General features: G+C 45.0%; 1 protein-coding gene across 15 annotated transcripts in view; it reads right to left on the bottom strand.

Moving 5' to 3' along the window:
* Nucleotides 1-23654, bottom strand: part of PPHLN1 (periphilin 1) — a 242632-nt gene that overhangs the window by 79285 nt on the left and 139693 nt on the right. For all 15 annotated transcript variants that reach the window (XM_033958547.1, XM_033958551.1, XM_033958548.1 and 12 more), the window contains one exon: nt 1716-1909. In XM_033958547.1, the coding sequence (XP_033814438.1) occupies nt 1716-1909 (194 nt within the window). The remainder of the gene's footprint in view (nt 1-1715; nt 1910-23654) is intronic.

Here is a 23654-nt window from a genome sequence, read left to right as displayed (position 1 = left end):
ATAGTAAATTTCAGATGGTGGAACACTAGAAAACACTCAAAACCTCTCAAAATTAGGTTTTAAAAATCGCTCATAGAGCCTATCAGCTCTTCTTACTCACAGTACTGAAGACAGACACTGCACCTGCTTTCTAGCCTCTATGAGAAGCCAGATTCAGAATTTACTGCCCCACTGCCGGGAAAGCTGATAACAAGCTGATTCTTAGGGCTGCCAGTCAGATCCACTATCTGGCTTTGCCTCCACCCCTGCGGACCACCAACTACGCACCAGGGTGGGTGGAGGAGTGAAACACAGCCTGCATGCTGCGGAACACCGCTTAACCTCCTAAGCATGCTAAACAATCTGCGGCCGACCTCCGCTTAACAGGGAGCGAGACAAGGTCAGGGACGGTCCAAAGCTCCAAGGAAGACTAGCAGACTGGCTAACAGGTACCTTGAAGGGATCGGCCTGTCAGCTACAGACCGAAGCCTGTGAATTCTCAAGCAGGCAGCTTTTTAAAATTGCTCGAAACTCAAAAGAACTGCAAAAGGGAACAAAACTACTTCTAATGAAAAATAATAAATGTGGAAGAGCAGAACTCTAACACCTGCAGCCATGCATGCGGACGAGAAAGACTGATGAGAGGAGCTAAGCTAGCCTGTGAAGTACACTAAAGGCGGAGTGGAAAACCTGGAATGGTTCTCTTCTGCAGTTCATGGAGGTAAAGGGAAATTCACGCTTTCGATTATTCGCGGTTTTTAGCTTGCAAGCTCCTCCCCCCCCAAAATGATGTCTGCTTGCATAGAGAAATCACTGATTCCAAGCGTTTACGGAGAAAATCGCTGATTCCCAGCACTTTCAACGTGTTTTGCCTCTCCTTCAGGAACAGGCCAGGTCTCCCACCATGTTATTTGCGGTTTCACCACATTCACGATGGTTTTTAATAGAAAACAGCGAATAACATAGGAAAAAGTTAATCAAGGTTTTTCTGTATTCACGGGTATGTTAATCCTCTATCACAGTGAATACGGAGGGAGAAGTGTACTTGTATTTTAATGCTGTATGGCAGTGGACTCAAACTCACAATGGAAGCCTCAGCGATATTCAAAGGAGTATGCAAACAGCTTAGAGATTCTGCACTTCTAGTATTCCCCGACCCTGAGGAAGTATGAAATGCGTCAGAGGGGACTGGTGCAGCAATGTTTCTCATTAAAAAGCTAAGTCTTTTCACTTTAATTTAAAGGATTTAACTGAAAGAAATAACAATATTACAAGAAAGTTCTATATTTATTAAGGGAAAGAAAAATTAAAAATGCACTAAAAAAATACACCAAGAAAAAGGGAACCAGTGAGGAGTGCTGCCACACTGTTCTTTTTGACCAGGTGGCATTCTGAAGATCCCTGGTGTTACATGAGTATAACATACCATACAGCATTAAAGAAGGATGAAGGACATCTGCAGAATCTGTCTCTCCAGCTGATACAGAGAAAGCTTCCTTCTCAACAAGTTCTTAATGGAGTACTTAAATCACCTGACTCAATCAGACTAGACAAAATTTTATTGGGAGGAAATGAGTAAACAGGGAAAAACCAAGAAATATTTAAAAGTATATTTAAAATAAAACACCAATTTTTTTAGAAGACTCTGGAGAAGGATACAAAATATCAGATCTGTGAATGCGTGCTTACATCTTAACCTTAGAATTTTAAGAAGACTTTACAAAAAAATGACATACTTCGGTTATGCTGGGAATGATGCGCAGAGTAAGCTTTGCTTCTTTCTGGGGAATAGCTTCTGCTACTAATGCTGGAGCCAGATCGGCTGTGTGGAGAATCTTTACGGCTCACTGGTGATTCCCGGAAGTGTGGAGATCGATCTCGAACATGCGGTGGATAGAAAGGTTTTCTTCTGAAACCCTCCCTGCTTTCCCTTTGAAAGTAGTAGAGGAAATAAAACTATATTATACCTTTTTTAATTTATATGAACCTCAGAGATCATATATACTCTAAGCCGCCAGCATTGCACCTTTGTACTGTCGATTGCCTGAACACTCTGTGTTGAATAAATATATTTAGAAAACAAAACAAAAAAAGATATTAAAGGGCTCTTTTACAAAGGTGTGGTAAGAAAAAATGGCCTTAGCATGACAGGTCTTTTCAGCACAATAAGGACATTTGTACCATGGGCATAAAAAACAAAGACACTTACCTGTAGAAGGTGTTCTCCTAGGATAGCAAGTATATATTCTCACATGTGGGTGATGCCATCCACTATCAAGTTCACTGTCACTTTAAATCTTTAGGCAGTGCCCATATGACACGTGTGCAAGTGCCTTCCCGCTCGACAAGAGCTCATGGGACCATCCGTTCAGTAACAAAGCTAAGATGCCAACTAGGAGAACATCTGAGGAAAAGCAAGCATAATATTCTCAAAATGTGGGACTCCCACATCCCAAGCTACCAGGATCATAACTCTGGAGAAGGATAATGGATATATAAATAAGATCCTAGCGAAATACAAGAGGGTTGAAGAGAAAGTTGGCATTGAGGAAGTAAACATAGGGTTTCCAGATGTCCGGAATTACCCAGGCATGTCCTCTTTTTAGAGGATGGCTTTTCAAAGCCCAGCACTTTGTCTAGATTTTGAAAAGCTGTTGAGATCAGGGTCAAGTCTACGCATGCGCAGATGCATTCCAGATTCAGCCTGAAGAAACGAAGTTTGCATGGGGTTGGGGTTGGAGGTAGAATGGGGCCACTTGTCCTCTTCTCTAGATGCAAAATCTGGTAGCCCTAAGTAGAAATAGCCTCGGCTAGTTAAAGTCACCCGCTCAAGAGCCATGCCATAAGACCAAAGCAGTCCTGATCCTGCATCACAATTGGACCCCGTGTGAAGGTGAGAATGACAAGGGAGCCAAAGCTGAACCAAGCTGGCATACTATGGCCACCTCGGCCAATCAGGTGCCACCAGAATCGCTGGACCCTCGTGGGCCACTATCTGCCGCATGGGCCACGGAGGGAAGACCTTCCCATAGTCAGGGCTGAACCAGAGCATCCAGCCCTTCGCTGACTGCCTCGCGATGACAACTGAAGAATCTATTGGCTTTCTTGTTGCCTGCAGTTGCCATGAGGTCAAATGTGGGACAACCCCTCTGCTCCACTATGCAATCGAATGCACTTTGGGAGAATGACCACTCTTCGAGGTTTAGTGTCTGATGACTGAGAAAGTCTTCTTGAAGATTGTCCACTTCTGCCATGTGCGCCGCCAACAATGTCACAAGGTGTCTCTTCACCCACCAGAAAAGCAACTGAACCTCCAAACTCAGAGGGACTCCTCGTGCTCCCTGTCGACTGACGTAAGCCACTGCCCGAAAAGACCCAGTCTGCTCGATGACAGATGACCCTTGAAGTGGAGAAGTGCACCGTCGACAGTGCCACAAGGTGTCTCTTCGCCCACCAGAAAAGCAACTGAACCTTCAAGCTCAGAGAGGGACTCTTTGTGCCCCATGTCGATTGACTTAAGCCACTGCCATGGTATTGTCTGAAAAGACCCAGACTGCTCGATGACGGAGACGACCCTCAAAGTGGAAAAGAGCCAGCCAGATCGCCTGATGTTCCAGGCGATTGATCTACCACTTGCATTCGGATGGTGCCCACTTGCCCTGAACAGGGACGGTCATGCACACCACACCCCATCCTTTGAAACTCACATCTGTACACAGGATCACCCAATCTGAGATCTGCAGAAGTCTCTGGGATAGTGATAGAGGATGCAACCACCATGCAAGACTGTTCCGTGCCACATTGGTCCAGGGCAGGGGTGCATGTAACGGGTCCCGCTGTGGATTTCAGCATGAAAGAAGAGCCTCCTACAGCATAAGAACATAAGAAACGCCTACACCGGATCAGACCGAGGTCCATCTAGTCCGGTGCTCCGCACACGCGGCGGCCCATTAAGGTACTCCTTTTTGGAGACCCGACTTTACCGTATCCCTCAATATGATATGCAAGAAGGTGTGCATCCAACCTGCGCTTGAATCCCAGTACAGTAGTCTCCGCCACAACCTCCTCTGGGAGTGCATTCCAAGCACCCACCACTCGCTGTGTGAAACAGAACTTCCTGACATTTGTCCTGAACCTGCTGCCACTCAGTTTCAGGCTATGACCTCTTGTCCGTGTCACATCAGAAAATGTTAGCAATGCTGCTTCTTGGTCTATTATATCAAATCATTTTAATATTTTAAAAGTCTCTATCAAATCCCCTCTCAGTCTTCTCTTCTCTAGGGTAAACAATCCCAGTTTCCTGAGTCGTTCTTTATAGCTCAAATGCTCCATTTCCTTGAAAAGTTTCGTGGCTCGCCTCTGCACTTTCTTCAACAGAGTTATATCCCTCTTGAGGTATGGAGACCAGTGTTGGACACAATATTCTAAGTGTGGTCTGACCATTGTTCTATAAAGTGGCATTATGACATCTTCCGATCTACTCGTGATCCCCTTCTTAATTATGCCTAACATCCTGTTTGCTTTCTTCGCCGCCGCCACACATTGTACCGATGGCTTTAGGGTACTGTCAATCAGTACCTCCAAATCCCTTTCTTGTTCGCATTTTGCTAATGTCACCCCCAACATCTTATACTCGTGGTCTTTGTTTTTCCGTCCTAGATGCATCACCTTGCATTTGTTTATGTTAAAGTTCATCTGTCATTTTGTTGCCCACGTTTCCAGCTGGTTCAGATCTTTCTGGAGGTCCTCGCAGTCCCTTTGAGAGCCAACCGCCCGACATAGTTTTGTATCATCTGCAAACTTTATTATATTGCATGTTGTTCCCTCTTCTAGATTGTTTATAAAAATATTGAACAAGATAGGCCCAAGAACCGAGCCCTGGGGCACGCCGCTAGTCACTTTCTCCCAATCCGAGAATTTCCCATTTATGCTAACTCTCTGCCTTCTGTTTTCTAGCCATTTGCCGATCCATCTGTGCACTTCTCCTCCTATTCCATGACTCAGTAGTTTCTTCATAAGCCTTGCATGTGGGACCTTGTCAAACGCTTTCTGGAAGTCCAAGTAAATTATATCCACTGGCTCTCCACTGTCCATTTGTTTGTTCACTTTCTCAAAGAATTGTAGTAAATTTGTCAAACATGACTTCCCTTTTCTGAAGCCGTGTTGACTAGCCCTTATTAGATTATGATCTTCCAAGTGTTGTACAATGTTATCTTTTATCAGTGTTTCGATTATCTTCCCTGGAACCGATGTGAGGCTCACAGATGGACCCTGGCCCAAGGACCACATCAATCTTTGCCACCATGGTCCCCAGAACCTGGAGGTACTGCCATGTTGTTGGGACTGGAGTGGCCTGAAGGACCCTGATAACCTGTCGTAGCTTCTCATGACAGGACACAGGCAGAAACACTTTGTTCTTGCCCATGTGAAAGCGAACTCCCAGGTACTCCAAATCCTGAGTGGGCTTAAGGTGACTCTTCCTGAAGTTGATCACCCAGCCCAGATGTTGCAGCAACTGAACCACCTGCTGGACAGCCTTATGCCCCTCGGATAGCGAGGGAACTCTGATCAACCAATCATCCAGATATGGGTAAACCAGTATACCCAGTGTGCAAAGACGTGCTACTATCACCATTATCACTTTGGTGAAGGTACTGGGAGCTGTCGCCAATCCAAAGGGCAGGGCTGCAAACTGGAAATGCTGCCAACACATGGAACAGCAGATACTTCCAGTGGTCCAGGAAAATGGGAATTTGGAGATATGCCTCAGTAAGATTCAGGGAAGTTAAAAACTCCCCCGGCGCCACTGAAGCAATCACTGAGCACACTGTCTCCAGGTGGAAGCGAGGCAGTTTTAGGGCTGCCTTGATGTCCAGGATCAGTCTCCAATCATCGGATCCTTTGAGCCCAAGTATCGCTCTGGTATGAGTTCGATGGCCGCAATATCCAACAGTCTGCGGACTGTGGCCTGCACCCGAACCACATTCTTGGGGTGGCCCAAGTGAATCCAGAAAATACTCTGTCAAAGGAAAGAGAAAATCCAGCTTGTAGCCTTTAAGACCTCTAGCTTTTTTGGCCATTTTTGAAAATCAAAATATCCAAAACAAGCCCATTTGGATGTGGCAGGGCCAGCATGTTAATGCTATGGCCAGACATGCCAGTGCAGTGGGACACCTTAAGGAGAACTGCTGTAAATTTCACATAAAGAGTGCCAGGTACATATTTCACCATAACCTCCTTATAGTATACGGTGAGCCCTCCAAAACTCTCCCAAAACCTACTATACCCACCTACCTACCACCCCAATAGCCCTTATGGCTGCAGGTGTCACCTATATGGTAGTACAATAGGTTTTGAGTGAGTTTTGGTGACCACACACTTTCCACCATAAATGTAGTGGGTAGGATGGGATATGGGCCTGGATTCCCCTCTCTATGGTTCACTATTAGGATTTCCCATAATATCTGCAGCTGTTAGAGGCTGGTATGTACTGTTTCTTTCACATCTTTGGGAGAGTATGGAGGTGTCATGCCTTCATGCATCCAGTGGTCATCTGGTCAGTTTGGGTACCTTTTTGGCTCTCATGCGCTTTTAAAACAAGTTTAACACCAAACATCTAAATGATGCCCTGGACATTTTCAAAACTATTTCATTATACCTGCAAGACATCCAAGTCCTAAAGCCACCTTAATCCCCTCCAAAACATAACTCTAACACGCCCCCTTAAGATTTAGATGCACTGGAGGGAAAATGACCTGCAAGATTTCTAAAAAGGTCAGTTTCAAAAATCAGCACTTGGACATTTTGGTGATTAAAATGTCCAAGTGCCAGTTTATGCTGTTTTTTTAAATGTCTTTCTGCTTTGAAAATGAGCCCCATTGTGTCTATCTTTTTAGGTGCTAACTGGACTGGGGAATTCTCCCAATTCTTAAATAAGGTATCTTTCGTGACTGTATGCAAAGGTATCTAAATGCATTTAATGCCTCACAGTTACAGAGTTACAGAATTCAAAAAATTCAAAGTAAGGTTCATCCTCAGTTTCCATTTTGATTAGCAAAGCCTGACCCATCTCACAAAGCCAGTAAAAGATATACTCTCTGGCAGAGATTTGCCTCAATGAGGAGAAGAGGAAGGTATACCACAGGATTCTTCTGCTGAATGATTGGAGATATCAGAGTCAGACTCCTCAAAGAACTCCCTACTAGGTGAATCAGGGAGCAAGCGTGAAGAGGAATATAGACTGTGCATAGAGGTATAGGCGGACAGTTTAATCCAGGAGATAACTCCTCCATCGATGGCAATGCACATTGAATGGGTCAGTGCAAGCCCCAATGCTTGACATCGAACAGGGGTGCGTGACCTTGTCATTGATTGACACTTCAATGTATACTCAGGATGGGCAGAGGCAGACATGGAAGTTTAATGCCTGTGAAGACAGTATCTGCAGTAGCCCCAAAAGCTCTTGTCTGAGCATAGCCCAGATCTCCTTCTGAAGAGACGGTGCCAGTACTGGAAGAGACATACTGTAGGCATGGAAGCGGTCTGCTGTACCAGATGTCGGGGTGTGGGAACCTCACTGTCAAGACATGCTTACAAGCAGACTTCAGATGAATGTAAGGAGAGTGGAACTCGGTGAGTCAATGCTTACTATGCGTTGAGGAAGTTGACGCTTGAGAGGATGCAGTGCCATGCCTAGAATGGGAAAAATGTTTGTGCTTCTTAGCTTTCTTTTGTGCTGTATCCTTCAACGTGCGAAGCATAGATGAAGAGGAAATAGAGTCCTGTCAGGAGAGCCTGATGCTTTGGATATGGTGTTGATTCACTTGGTACCAATGTCAGAACCCGAGTCATAGGAAACTAGGTGTCGGGTTCTAAGTCCACTGCCATGATTGATGTCGATGCAGACAGTACTGAAAAGTTTTTCAAACTGAAGTTTTCGATCTTTCAGTGACTTCTTTTGTATGCAGAGACAGACATCCTCAATGTTCAGGACCCACACCAATTATGTGGGTCAGAGCCTGAAATGGTCCAATTATATTGAGAATATTTTTTAAAGCCACTTGGAGAGGAAAATGAGAAAACGCTAAGTTAAAGGGCTCAATGGCCTAAAGAGGTCGAGTAACTAGAATGCCAAAAACAGATAAAGCTCTTAAGAGGATAAAAGGGCTCTCAGTGGCCTGAAAGCCACAAAAAAAAAACTGACAAAAATTAACCAAAGTTAGGTAAAATACTGGAATGGGATAAAAACAAGATATTATGAGGAAAATAATGAATAAGCAGCAAGGGCAGTTACAAAAAAAAAAAAGGAAAAGAAAAGGCTGATGCACTGAAAACTGAAGAAACAGCTTCTCAGCTTCACAGAAAAAGAACTGATGGTCCCGCAAGCCATCGTCGGGTGGGAAGACACCAGCACTGTCTAAAGATTTAAAGTAACAGTACACTTGGTAGTGTACTTACCAGGTTCTGTGGATGTCATTACCCATATGTGAGAATGTTATGCCTGCTTGTCCTCAGAGAATGACTTATTTTCTATTTTTTGTATTAATAGCCATGTGCTGATTATGCTATTAGCATGTGGTCATTTCTTGGGGAAAATTACCATGTGAGCACTTACTACCACCCATTCTGTAGGCACTAAGCACTCGCACAGTATTCCTGTGCTAACCAGTTAGCACTGAGTAATTAATTAATTCAATTTGTTTTATATCCCATTATTATGTTTGTTGATTTGTATTTCACTTTGTATAAGGTGAATAATAAATAAACACACAATACAATACAATTCTCCCCAATGAGCTCTGAACGGGTTACTATAGATGTGTTAACTGGCTAGCACAGGAACACCACTCTCCACCTGACATACCCTTCAAAAATAGAAATAATTTTTAGCATAACTAAAGTACATGCTCATTTCAAGGTTATCTGATCCCTGAGTGCATCCTGCAGTACTCCATTTCTGTTAGGTGTGTGCTAGCGCTTAACATAGCTTATTAAAAGGACCCCTAAGTCAATTTAAAAAATGAAGAACCCTTAAAATGGCATGTCCAACAGTAAGAGTATACAAAACCCCTAGGATGGTACAAAAAAAACAAATGTTTGATCAAGGCAATAAATATTTAATATAAATATAAACTAAATAATTTTTTTGCAATAATCATAAAATCATATCGGAACAAACAAAACAATATAAAAAGGGCAGTAAACATTGACGAGATCAATTTTAAAAAATGAAAATGTTTACTTAAAGCAGATTGCTAATTGCACCATTATATATATTAATTGCAGATTGCACCATTATATATAACAGCTTCTACAAAAGTCACATGATGTGCTGAGCGAGGAAAGATGTGTTTTGCCTTGCTCCAAGCCTTCCATTGCCACCCGACAGCATCGGTACCTCCAATCCACTTATTTATAACAGTGCACTTACGGGAGTACTTTGTTAGTAACGATTAACTTGGAATTGTTAGTTAGTAACGATTAACTGGTATTCAAGCAACCAGCACTCTCACCCAACCGGCAAAAAAATAAATAAATATCATCCCTGAAGCAGCAGGGGCTGTGGTCCTGAAGCAGAAGTGGTCTTGTGCCACAAATCCCCCTCCCTCTAGCTCTGAAGCAGTACCAGCAGCAGCAGTCCTGTGCTGCGTACCCCCCCTCTCTCCAGCCCTGAAGCAGTGGCAGCAGTCCGAGTAGAGGTCTGCACGGGAACAGGGATCGCGGGAATCCCGCGGTTCCCGCAGGGGTCTCGCAGGAATCCCCCCTAACCCACGGGACTCCCACGGGGACCCCCTTTAGCCAACGGGATTCCCACGGGGATGAAAGGCTTTGGAAACAGGGTTCGTCCATATAATATAATGGACATGTCAGCCTTAGTAAAAGAGGGGGTTTATAAGTTAATTACCTGAACAGAAAACAAAAAAAGGGTTCCACCAAAGAGATTCCACAAGGAAAACAGCAGCGCAAACACAAAAGAAACTGTGGAATTGATTATCCTGTCAGAAGTAATTGCTGCTTTTTATGGGGACGGGCAGGGATGGAGGTAATTCCTTGCAGGGATGGGTGGGAATGGAGAGGATCCTGGCGGGGACGGGTGGGGACCGAGAGGATCCTGGCGGGGACGGGCGGGGATGAGTGGGATTTCTGTCCCCGCGCCACTCTCTAGTCCGGAGCTGTGAAACTTCCCCCCTCTCTCTAGCCCTGAAGCAGCTGCAACGGCAGTGATTAGATCAGTGATGTCCATTCAATCTCCAAATTAAGACCAAAGGGGGTTAGCATATTTAATACATAAATCCAGTACTGTTCCTTAAAATGTAAAATCTTTTCAAAGGAACAGTACTGGATTTTTGTATTAAATACGGTACCCCCTCCAGTCTTAATTTGGAAACGGAATGTGGAGGTGTCACTGATCTGAGACTGAAAGTGGAGGTGGAGGCGGCACTGATGTAATCCATGAATGATTTTGATTGGTGGATAGTAAAGAAATGTCATTAAGGAGGAATAAGGTTAGTTGTACATGCCAGAGCCATCTTGGTCCAGAAAAAGATGGGGCAGATGGAGGTTTTCGGAAGGAGAAGGTGAGTTAAAGTTAACTGGGTTGGAAAGGTAAAAATGAAATTGATTAAAAGCAGGGAAATTAATATTTCTGTTCTGTTACAGGGGAGATCTTTTTGGAGACAGAATGTGGAGGTGGAGGTGTCACTCATCTAATCCATAAATGATTTTTATTGGTGGATAGTAAAGAAATGTCATTAAGGAGGGACATAAGGATAGTTGTACATGCCGGAGCCATCTTGGTCCAGAAAAAGATGCAAACAGTAAAGGGGAGAACCAACAAGGGTCTGCAGTCAGGAGTACGAAGGCAAAACCAAAACAAAGAAAACTGCAGACGAGAGTACTATGATGCAGGCAAAGTTTATTAGAACAATAGATAAAATGCAGTTAAAAACACCACCTAAAAACATCCCCTAAAAGCAAACAAGTGGACCTGACGCCTTCATCAGGGGTCCTAATAAATCAAATAAAATATACAAGATAAAATTCTGTCTATATATATATATATATATATATATATATATAAAACAGGCGCATGCAATGGGAATGCGCATGCGCGGCTTAGGGTTTTCCGTGCGCCTGTTTTCCGTGAGCTGTAGGGACCCGCAGGTAGGAGTGCGCATGCGCGCTTAGGGTTCTGTTTTTCATCCTGTTTTTCGGTTTGGCCTGCTCCCTGCTAGAGGTCTGCACGGGAACGGGGATCGCGGGGATCCCGCGGGTCCCGCGGGGATCCCGCGGGTTCCCCCCATGGCCCACGGGACTCCCACGGGGACGCCCCCTGGCCCATGGGACTCCCACGGGGATGCCCCCCTGACCCACGGGACTCCCACGGGGACGCCCCCTTGCCCACGGGACTCCCACGGGGATGAAAACAACCTACCTAAATTCTGGCGATGCAGGCGTGCAGCTTACAAGTCTGGCGTCGCGTCGGGAAATAGCCATGTTGAGCAGTGAGCTCAGCACGTACACAGATGAAAGCCTTGCTTGCTGATTGGTCCGGCGGCCCCGCCCCACCGTGCCGCCGGACCAATCAGCAAGCAAGGCTTTCATCTGTGTACGTGCTGAGCTCACTGCTCAGCATGGCTATTTCCCGACGCGGGCATTAGGCTGTTTTTTGTCATTTCGGGTGGGGGATGGCAGCGGCAGCAGCAGCCTGAAAAAGAAATCATCCTGGCCGGGTTCGGTGTCATACTCCGGAGCTTCTACAGCCTTCCTATCTCCCTCTCCCTTCTACCTGCGGCTCTCTTCGGCAACTCAGCAGCAGCTTCTGACGTCGGGGCCTACCCTCTGCGAGTCCCGCTTGTTTCAACTTCCTTTTTCCACAAAGGCGGGACTCGTAGAGGGAAGGCCTCGATGTCGGCAGCTTGTCTTGATCACCGCTGCTGACGAGTTGCTTAAGAGAGCCGCGGAGCAGGGGGGTGTTGCCAGGTGCAGGTAGAAGGGAGAGGGCCAGATGCAGGACTCGTGGGTGAGGGAGGAGAAGAGAGAGGGGAGAGAAACAAAAGGAAATATTTCATACTGGGCTGGGCCGGAGTGGAGAGAGGGTGGAAAGATTCTGGCTACAGGATGCAGTAACAAAGGAAAAGGGGGGAAAGCTGAAAATGGAGATAGTGACACAAAGAAGAGAAAGGGTAAGCAGGACCTACTGAATAAGGATAGAGATACAGAGGGGACATGAAGAGGAGGTGAAATAGAGACATAGAAGTAATGCTGAAAAAGTGTGTGTGGGGGGGGGGGGGAGATAAAGACATTGAAAGGGCAAATGGTGAACATGGCGTAAAGATAAGGACAGAGACAAATGAAGATTCTGAAAAAGTGGTGAGATAGGGATATAGGTGAGATGGACACAAAGAAGGGTGATGCTGGAAAATAGGTGGAATGGTAATTCTGACAGACACAGAAGGGAAATGCTGGATCAAGGAGAGATGGGGCTCAGGCTGGATGGAATGAGGAGAAATGCCTTGTTGGCCCGGAACTTCCTCTCCTACGTCAGAATTGACGTCAGGGAGCGGAATGCTGGTCAGCGCGACGCTTCTGCAGGGAAAGCTTGGGACAGCGGTGGCTTGGGGACTATTCCCCGATGGCGGTGGCAGCAAACCGAGTGGCTTGGGGGAGGGCACGGAGAAAGAAAGAAAGGGGGCAGACAGAGAGACAGAAAGAAGGGGGAACAGGGAGACAGAAAGAAAAAGTAGGGGGAGAGAATGAGGTCTGGAGGAGAGGAAACATACAGGAGGCTGAAAGAAAGGAAGAAAGATTGGATGCACAGTCAGAAGAAGAAAGTGCAACCAGAGACTCATGAAATCACCAAACAGCAAAGATAGGAAAAATGATTTTATTTTCAATTTAGTGATCAAAATGTGTCTGTTTTGAGAATTTATATCTGCTGTCTATATTTTGCACTATGGCTCCCTTTTACTAAACCGCAATATTGTTTTTTAGCGCAGGGAGCCTATGAGCATTGAGAGCAGCGCGAGGCATTCAGCGTAACTCCCTGTGCTAAAACCTACTATTGTGGTTTAGTAAAAAGGGAGGGGGTGTATTTGTCTATTTTTGTATTTTGTTACCGAGGTGACATTGCATAGAGTCATCTGCCTTGGGAAATGTATATGGCAGATATCTTTGTTTTGTGTTCAAAAGAAAAGGAAATGCATTTCTGGTTTTATTTCTACAGTGTTGAAGTACTTGTTGGCCCTTGCTGTGACTGGTGGGGATCCCCAAGCACCGCCAGCAGAGGACCTCCTCTAGAGATGGTCAGAACTCCCCTCCACCAAGCGCAGCAGTCGCTGGCAGCATCCATGAGCCACTGAGGTGCCAGCATCTGTGACTCAGGGACGCTACTGCTGCCTGCCAAGCTTGGCAAAAGGGACCCCTGGCCAACTGCAAAGGAAGTCCTCAGCTGACAGTTTGTGGGTTCTCATCAGCTGAGTATTTATATTTTATATTTACATTAGAGGTTCTGGTAGAAACCCATTTACAAAGTATGTATTCTTCCCAATTAATATTTCCAAATTAATAGTCTCTTTGCTTATTTGTAAATGGGTCTCTACCAGAGCCTTTAATTCAGTAGCATAATTAAATAAAATAACTATTTCTGAAGTTTATAGGGAAGGATGGTGACGGAGGGGATTCCTCGCGGGGACGGGTGGGGACGGAGGGGATTCCTCGCGGGGACGGGTGGGGACGGAGGGGATTCCTCGCGGGGACGGGTGGGGACGGAGGGATTCCTCACGGGGACGGGTGGGGACGGAGGGATTCCTCACGGGGACGGGTGGGGATGGGTGGGATTTTGGCGGGGACGGGTGGGGACGGGTGGGATTTCTGTCCCCGCGCAACTCTCTACTCCCTGCTCGCCTTGCCGTATTGTATTTTTTAGTTGAAAGACACGGCGGTGGCTCCTCTCACGATCCCCGCCTGCGTCGGACTTCCGACGCAGGTGGGGATCATGAGAGGAGCTGCCGTCGTGTCTTTCAACTAAAAAATACAATATGGCAAAGCGAGCAGGGAGCAGGCCAGACTGAAGCTCCGATTTGAACTGCCAGTTGGCCGGCTCCCTTGCCGGAGTTATTTTTCAGTTTAAAGGTGCCACCGCGGCTCCTGTCACGAGCCGCACCTGCTTCAGAGAAGACTTCTAATGAAGGCGGGGATCGTTAGAGGAGCCGCCGCGGCACCTTTAAACTGAAAAATAACTCCGACAAGGGAGTCGGCCAGATCACCAAGGCAGCCACTCCCCCCTCCCCCCCTCTCTCTGTCTGCCGAAAAAAACAACAAAAACTCCAACAATTGGTGGCATGTAGGGGGAAAGGGGAGCTTGCAACAACAAAAACTCCCGATGCCCGCAACTGTGACCCCCCCCCCCAAAGTAAACTCTCCTGGAGCAAGGGGGGAGAGGGAGATCATTCCCATCTGTCCAAAGAAGGAACCGGCAGGTTAGACAGTCAGCTGGGGGCAGGAGCAAGGGAATCAATCATGAGATGAGGGTGGACAAGGAGGAGAATGATAATTGGGTGGGGGTGGAAAGAGATGCCTGATTGGGAGTTGGGGCCTGGGTTGGTGAGGAGAAGAGACACATGGGATAGCCACTAGAGAGAGAGGCTTTGGGCTGGTGAGAGAAGCAGGTATTTGGAGTGCAGGTACGAGAGAGAGAGTGCATGGATGGGGTGGCCCACCACCACCTCAGCGACTGAGAGCTAAAGGAACCCCTCCCCTCTCCCGCCAGGAGTGTGCGGGCAACTGACCACAGCTGGATTGAAGAAAGGGCAAGGTATCCCTTAGCTGGCACCGCTGGAAGGCGGCTTCAGTGAGGGTCTGGGTAGGGAGAGCGACAGAAAGAAAAAAAGTTAGAAAGAAAGAAATAAGATAGACAGCGGGAGGGAGAAAGAAAGATAGAAAGAAATAAAGAAAGATAGACAGGGCAAGGAGAGAGACAGAAAGAAAAAAGATAGACGGGGCAGGGAGAGAGACAGAAAGAAAGGAAGAAAGAGACAGGGGGGCAGGAGAAAGACAGACAGACATCTATTCTAGCACCCGTTAATGTAACGGGCTTAAACACTAGTATATATATATATATATATATATATATATATATATATATATAAATACATCAGCGTATATAAATAAAGAAGTGCACAAATCAAAATTGGAACCATGAAGTGTAAACCTTAAAACCATGAAGGACATCCAAGACAAAATAAATAAATTTTTGAAAATAGCAAATGTAACATGCAGGTGTGTATATACAACCCTTTGTCCTGTGATAGCCAACTTTCTCAGACTCCACCTATTTTAGCTGTTTTCTCATTGCCCATTTGTCCCTTTTCAGGTCAATCATTCCACACAAGGTTTCTATTGGTCAGGTTGTTTATGTCCTCTGTCCTGTGATAGCCAACTTTCTCAGACTCCACCCATTTAAGCTGTTTTCTCATTGCCCATTCATCCCTTTTCAGGTCAGTCATTTCACACAAGGTCTCTATAGGTTAGGTTGTTTATGTATACTTTCTCAGACTCCACCTATTTAAGCTGTTTTCCCGCGGCGTCCTTTTTCAACTTTTCAGCAAGCCTTGCACAGACTCTTTTCCCGGAGCTCTCCCTACAAAGACACTAGGTAAGCCTTTCTAGCTGCATTGGTTTTCTGGCATCGTAGTTCATTATTTTATCTCAGTGCTGTTATTTATGTATTTTTTGATATGCTAGCTTAGGTTAGTTATTACGACCTAAGTGTCGACTTTCTAACAATTTTAGTATTTCATTGGGTGCCCCCCACTATGTCCTTTTTGGCTTCTACTTTTCATTTTTCATTTTTTTATTTTTACTCTTGAGGTTTCCTATTTTAGATGTCCTTGGCTCATTATGCCCTGTTTACTGTTTTTAAGTACTTTTACTTTCAGGCTTGGGCTATTACATATATATTTTTTTTCAGATCCGATGGTCTGGAGGTTGGATGTATTTTAATTATGTTCATTATTTTTATAATTCCTCTTGTCTATCTTTGCTTACTTTTAACCTCACAGTGATATGCTGACGAAGTCCCCTTTTTTTACTAAAATTTTTTTACCAAAAAGCCTTTGTTAGCAGTTTATGATGTTCTTATGTCCTTATTCATTATTTTAGGTCTAACCTTCTTATTAATGCAGTCTAGATCTATATATCCCCCCTTTTTTTGTTGTTTTTTTAGTATATTGATAAACTTTCACTTTCATCCTTTAGTGCATAATACTTATGTAATTCCCTTTATGCCTCTTTATCAGTATGATTTATTTTCACAGCTTGTTTGCGGTTTTAACTCATTCTTTCTTCATTTAGGTATGTTTCATTATGATATTTTTCCATTTTCATTTTTAATTGTTTTTTCTTTACTGGTTTCACTGATCGGTGGTACCCCTTTTTGTTCTCATTAGCTTTATCCACTGATGGTATTCCTTTATGACACATCAATCAAAATTCACCTCTTTTTAAACTTTATAAAAACTTTTCAGGCTTGTTCCTTACACTATTCATTTGCCTCATCATTACTGGTGTAGATACACACCTGCATGCTACATTTGCCATTTTCAAAAACACCCTGCGTGCTCCCGTTTTCCGAGCGCTGTAGGGCATCGCAGATAGGAGTGCACATGCGCGCGCATCTCTCTTTCTCCCCCCTGAGACGGATGTCGGCGCGGCGGCACTCCGCGGCTGCTGTCGGCGGTGGCTGTCAGCGGCTGCAGGCAGCGGCGGGCGAGCCCGGAGCCCAGATACTCCTGAAAAGGACGGCAAAACAGAAGGTTCTGTGTCATCGTCTCTGAGTGGCAGAGATTGAAAGAAGAGGAGCAAGAAGCTGTAAGGTCACTGGAAGGAAAAAGAATAAAGGAATTGGCAGATGAAGGAATCGTGGCTGAGAGTGAGGCTGTTCATTTGCAGGAGGCTGGCCAAGCAGACAGAAGGTGGTAGTCAAACATACAAAAGGACAGGGAGCTAGAGAGACAGATTTAAAGGAAAAAAAATGCACATGGAGAGAGAGACACAGAAAAAAAAACAACAAAAGGAGAGAGATAGGAAAAAAAGACAAGAGAGACATATAGCAGCCAATAAGACAGATAGACAGACAGTAGCCAAGGAGACAGACAGAAAAACACAAAAGGAGAGAGATAGGAAAAAAAGACAAGAGAGACATACAGCAGCCAATGAGACAGATAGACAGACAGTAGCCAAGGAGACAGACAGAAAAACACAAAAGGAGAGAGACAGGAAAAAAAGACAGAGACACATACAGCAGCCAATGAGACAGATAGACAGACAGTAGCCAAGGAGACAGACAGTAAATTGTTTTAACTCTTAAGTCTGCACATATATTCTAGTACCCGTTAATCTAACGGGCTTAAACACTTGTGTGTGTATGTGTGTGTATATATGTATATATATATATATGAATATATATATATATATATGTATGTATGTATATACATATATACTAGTGTTTAAGCCCGTTAACATTAATGGGTGCTAGTAAAGCCTCCTTCCCTCACATGTCCCCTATTTTCAGCCCCAGCTCCAAACCCATTTTTACCCCCCCCAGCCCCCTTCTCCCATCTATTCCCTTTCAGCCCAAGCCCCCTTTTCTCACCAGCAGCATTTCCCTCCTCACTCCACTTCCCTGTCCAGTAGCACTTCTTCCCTGCTCCCCCTATCTCTCTTCCTTGCTCCCCGGCCCAGTAGCACCTCTTCCCTGCTCTCCCTGTCCTTCTTCCTTGCTCCCCAGCCCAGTAACACCTCTTCCCTGCTCCCCCTGTCCCTCTTCCCTGCTCCCACGGTCCAGTAGCACCTCTTCCCTGCTCCCCGGCCCAGTAGCACCTCTTCCCTGCTCCTCTGTCCCTCTTCCTTGCTCCCCCGGTCCAACAGCACCTCTTCCTGGCAGGCTGCAAATCGGGAGCGCTGGCTGCTCGGAGCTGCAGGCGTCATCCTGAGAGCCTGCCTTGCGGGCAGGCGTCTGTGGTGTTTTCTTCAGTTGGCGCGCGGTGGTTGCAGGGGTGGAGCTGTGCGCCGGGCCTTTTTGGCAGAGTCGGCACGTGTTCTCGGGTTGCCTTCGGGGCTCCATGTCCATGCTGCTTGTCTTGGAGGGTTGTGTCGGGGCGGGGCTCCTATGCGCAATTCCCTTATGGTCGGCGCTGTGTTGGGGCTTCTGCTGGGCAGTGACCTGTTGGCTCGGCGTCGTGCACGTATGAGGAGTGACAGGGCGGCGGGCAGGGAGAGAGCTTGCCTGTGCTTCCTCCAGCAGTTGGTGAGCAAGGACGGGAGGAGTGGAGTGGCCAGTGTTCCCTGCCGCCGTGTTCTAAAATAGAATCCAGCCACGGATCAGAAAACACGGTGGCAGGGAACATTATATTGGATGTATGTCTTTCTTTCTCTCTCCCTGACCCTTTTCTTTCTGTCTCTCTCCCTTGCCCACTATCTGTCTTTTTTTTTGTTTTTGTTTCTCTCTTTCTTTTCTTGGCTTCTGGTTGTCTTGTCTTTATTTCTGTCTATCTCTCTCCCTTTCTGTCTGTATATCATTCTTTCTCTCTTTCTCCTTGGCCGCCTGTATGTCTTTTTTTCTCTCTCTCTCTCTCTCTCTCTCCTTGGCTGCTGTCTGTCTCTGTATTTTTTTTTTCTTTCTCTCTCTCTCTCTCCCCTTAGCTGCTGGCTGGCTGTTTTTCTGTCTGTCTGTCTTTCTGGCATCCTGTCTGTCTGTCATTCTTTCTTTCTATCTGTCTCTCTGACCCCTTGTCTGTTTGTCTTTCCTTCTGTCTGTCTTTCTTCCTTTCTGTCTGTCTCTCTGGCCCTCTGTCTGTCTGTCATTCTTTCTTGCTCTCTGTCTCCTTGGCCGCTGTCTATCTGTCTGGGTTTTTTCTTTCTCTCTCTGTCCTTGGCTGCTGGCTGGCTGTCTTTCTGGCCCACTGTCTGTCTGTCATTCTTTCTTTATTTCTCTCTCTCTTTCCTTGGCCGCTGTGTGGATGGCTGTCTTTCTTTCTGTCTTGTCTTTCTGCCTGGCCCCCTGTTTATCTTTCTGGCTGTTTCTCTGCCTGGTCCCCTGTCTCTCCCTGGCCCCAGTTTTTGTTTGTCTCTCTGCCTGGCCCCCTGTTTTTCTGTCTCTCTGTCTTTCTGCCTGACCCCTGCCTTTCTTTCTGTCTCTCTCTCTTTCCTTGGCCACTGTATGGATGGCTGTCTTTCTTTCTGTCTGGCCCCCTATTTATCTTTCTGGCTGTCTCTCTCCCTGGCCCCCCATTTTTTTGTTTGTCTGTCTCTCTGTCTGGCTCCCTGTTTTTCTTTCTCTCTGCCTGGCCCCCTGCCTGTATTTCTCTGTCTCTTCTGGACCCCTTCTCTCTGTTGGCCTCCCAGCACACCCTTCCCTCCAAAGTAGCCCCCTTTCCCTCTCCCCCTCCACTTCCCTGAGACGTATTTTTTTTTTTTTAACTTTGTAACAGCGGCTGCACACCCTGGAACTGACACTCTCCACTAACAGGAGAGAAAATGCCGGCGCTGCCGCTTGAAACCGCCACCGCCACTCTCCTGCCGGTCCACAAACAGTCAAATGCTCCTGAAGACGACCGCGCTGACAAAACTCCACAGTCGCGCACCTCCAGCCCCTGCAAGCGCCGTGAGGTGTCAATTAGAATACTGCCACAGAAGCACACCTCACGGCGCCAGGACTCATGATTTTTCAAGAGCGCATGCGCGCTCTATTATTATTAAGATATATATATATATATCTATATCTATATATATATATATCTATATCTATATCTATATATATATATATCTATTATTATTAAGATATCTATATATATATATATATATCTATTATATATATATATATATATATATATATATATATATATATATATATATATATATATATATATACACACATACACACACAGAATATATACATACACACACAGAATTTTATCTTGTATGTTTTATTTGATTTATTAGGACCCCTGATGAAGGCTTGTTTTCCGAAACACGGACCGTGTAAGGTCCACTTGCTTGTTTTTAGGTGATGTTTTTAACCGCATTTTATCTATTGTTATAATAAACTTTGCCTGCATCATTGTACTCTCGTCTGCATTTTTCTTTGTTTTGGTTTTGCCAGAAAAAGATGGGGCAGATGGTGGTTTTCGGAAGGAGAAGGTGAGTTAAAGTTAACTGGGTTGGAAAGGTAAAAGTGAAATTGATTAAAAGCAGGGAAATTAATATTTCTGTTCTGTTACAGGGAAGATATTTGATAAAGCCATCTTTGGGCGAAACATCTTAGATATGTTCCCCTGGCCAATGGCCTAAATAATTTAAGATAAGTAAAAGTGAAAATGTTTAAATATAATGTGGGTATTCTAAGTAGATTGAAAGTTATGTTGAGGAAAACATGAAGGACTAATGACAAGGTGGGTTTATAAATCTTAGTGCAATGCGAGTTATCGAGCACCGAGTGATACCGCTGAAGCCTGAAAAATCAAAGAAGACTAAATTTATGTTATATCCCGAGGGGTTTGGATATATGTTTATAGTATATACCCTGGAAAAGAACTAGATGTGCATTTAATTGCTGGAGGAGTTCTGAGCTCTTTAGGGAAAATGGGATAGAAAACCAATTAAATAAAATCGAAGACACAGCTTCTCTGCTCCACAGAAAACTAGGACTGATGGTCCCATGAGCAGACATCGAGCAGGAAGGCACCAACATGCACACAATATGAGCACTGACTAAAGATTTAAAGAGACAATGCATTTGGCAGTACCCATACTGGGTTCTGTGGTTTACGTCACTCATATTATGCCTGCTTGTCCTCAGAGAACAGGATATATAACCAGACCACCCCTTCTCCACATTTGTTTATTAGTAATACTGGTTAAATCTTACACTTTCATTTACTACATATCAAGAAGCATGACTTTATCTATACTATAGTAAATCACTAACTTTAGTTTACATGAGCTCTGGGTTTTTTTAGGATCTCTGTTAAATTCATGTTGATTAACTTTTACCAGAGGACAACCAATATCCTCCTACCAGAGGCGTAAATAAAATGCACCTGGCTGAAGTGACCTTCATCTGAACTCAGGGCACATTACAAACAAAAAGCCAGGTTCGCCCTCACAAAGTTTTATTACTAAGGGACTGTTTGTAAGGCGTAAACAAGAGATACTGCAACCAGCATTATTAGATGAAATAAACTAAAACAGTTCTACTCATTTTATTGAATAGCATTCTAAGAAAAATGGAACTATGTTTTTGTCAATCAGTAAGCAACCTGTTGAGCAAAATATCTTTTATATTTTAAAATGTTAATTACAAGTTTTATTTAGTTATAAACCACTTTGTTACTATAAAATCAGGACATGGAATACAGTTCTATGCTTACTAAATCGGTGTCAGGTCAAAAGCGCGCTGGGACAAAGGCGCACCCAGACAATTGAGCGCAGCGCGGGGGTGCGTGCCGCAGAAAATTACTGTTTTTAGGGCTCCGACAGGGGGGCGTGGGGGGGAAACCCCCCCACTTTACTTAAGAGATTGCGCCACGTTGTGGGGGCATTGTGGGGGGTTGTAACCCCCCACATTTTACTGAAAACTTCACTTTTTCCCTGTTTTTAGGGAAAAAGTTAAGTTTACAGTAAAATGTGGGGGGTTACAACCCCCCAAACCCCCTATAACGCCGGCGCGATCTCTATTAAGTAAACCGGGGGGGGCTCCCCAACAAAAACCCCTGTCGGATCCCCTAAAAACTGTAATTTTCTTTGGCGCGCGCCTCTGTCTTGCGCTCAGTTGTCGGCGCGCGCCTTTGTCTTTCGCGGGGTTGTCTATGAACCACTAAATCTCTGCCTACCAAACAAACAAAAGCTACAAACATACTATAGATGTGAAACCCAATTTTAGAAAGGGTGAGAGATGAAAACAGATTTCTAAGACTAGGATACTACTACTATTAATTATTTCTATAGCACTACCAGATGCACGCAGCACTTAAAAGAGCTTGCTTGCAATCTAATTATGAAAGACACACTGGACAAAAATGGTAAATCAATACATGCTGTTCATATGGAGAAATACAAACAGAGACTTGAAATGCAAACAGAGAAGACTTAGAGAGGATAGGGGGCTACGGAGGGAATGACAAAAAAGTTATAGTGCTTTACAAATTGGTAGGGTTAAGACTTAAAAGCAGTTTTAAAAAAGCGAGCTTTCAGCCTGAACCTGAATACCGCCAGAGATGAAGCCCGTTGTACCAAGTCAGGCAAGTTGTTCCAGGTGTACGGCACAGCAAGGCAAAGGCATGGAGTCAGGAGTTGGACAAAGAGGAGAAGGCTAAAGACAAGAGAGATTTACCCAATGGAGTTCCTGGGCAGAGTAGAAGGAGAGATAAGAAGAGATAATGAGGAGCCACAAAGTGAATATACTTGTAGATCAGTAAAAGGAGTTTAAACTGTATGCGGAAGCAGAAAGGGAGCCAATGAAGTGACTTGAAGAGAGGAGTAATGTAGGCATAATGACATTGGCAGAATTCGAGGAGCACAGCAAAATTCTGAACAGATTGGAGAGAGAGAGAGAGAGAGAGAGAGAGATGGCTTAACGGAAGACCCGCGAGAAGAACGTTTCAGTAATCTAGGTGAGAGGTGATGCGAGCATGGATGAGGGTCTTGGCAGTATATTCAGAAAGGAAAGTCTAGATTTTAGCAATGTTGTATAGAAAGAAGCAACAAGTTTTGGCAGTGTGTTGAATATGCAAAGAGAAAGAAAGAGAGTCGTCAAAGATGACCCCGAGGTTGTGAGCTGACGAGACAGGGAGGGATGAGAGTGTTATCTACTGAGGAAGAGGAGAAGCAGGTTTAGGAGGAAGAGGAGAAGCAGGTTTAGGAGGAAAGATAAGGAATGCTGTCTTAGCCATGATTAATTTTAGATGCAGGCGAGACATCCAGGTAACAACGTCAGACAGGCAGGATGAGATTTGGGTCTGGATTCCCGTAGAAAATTCAGGCATACAGAGGTAGATTTGTGAGTCATCAGCATAGAGATGGTATTGGAAGCCATGGGTGGAGATTAGAGCGCCAAGGGAAGCAGTGCAACTGGCGAAAAGAAGAGGTCCCAGGACCAAGCCCCGAGGTATGCCGACCGATAATAGAATGGCAAGGAGGAGGATCCTCCAGAGCAGTGGTCTCAAACGCGTGGCCCGGGGGCCAGATGCGGCCCGCCAGGTACTATTTTGAGGCCCTCAGTATGTTTATCATAATCACAAAAGGAAAATAAAAGTTTCTTGATCATATGTCTCTTTAGTTATAAATTACAATATTATTATTAAGACTTAGCCGAAAGGAAAGATTTATAAACTATAGAGTTTTACCTCATGCAAAATTGTCATCTCTTTAAGAAGACATTAACTATTTTTTTCTGAGGCCCTCCAAGTACCTACAAATCCAAAATGTGGCCCTGCAAAGGATTTGAGTTTGAGACCACTGCTCCAGAGCATACACTGAAGGTGCAATGTGAAAGACAGAAGTAGAGAGCTGCATGGGAACAGGGCCGACGGGAGTCCTGCGGAGATCCTGCAGGGTTCCTCTGGGTTTGTGGGGATGCCACAGGGTCACAGGGATCCCACAGGGAGAAGGAGGCACCT

This window comes from Geotrypetes seraphini, chromosome 9, assembly GCF_902459505.1.
Source record: "Geotrypetes seraphini chromosome 9, aGeoSer1.1, whole genome shotgun sequence".
NCBI lineage: Eukaryota > Metazoa > Chordata > Amphibia > Gymnophiona > Dermophiidae > Geotrypetes > Geotrypetes seraphini.
This window is presented reverse-complemented; position numbering and strand designations above follow the sequence as displayed.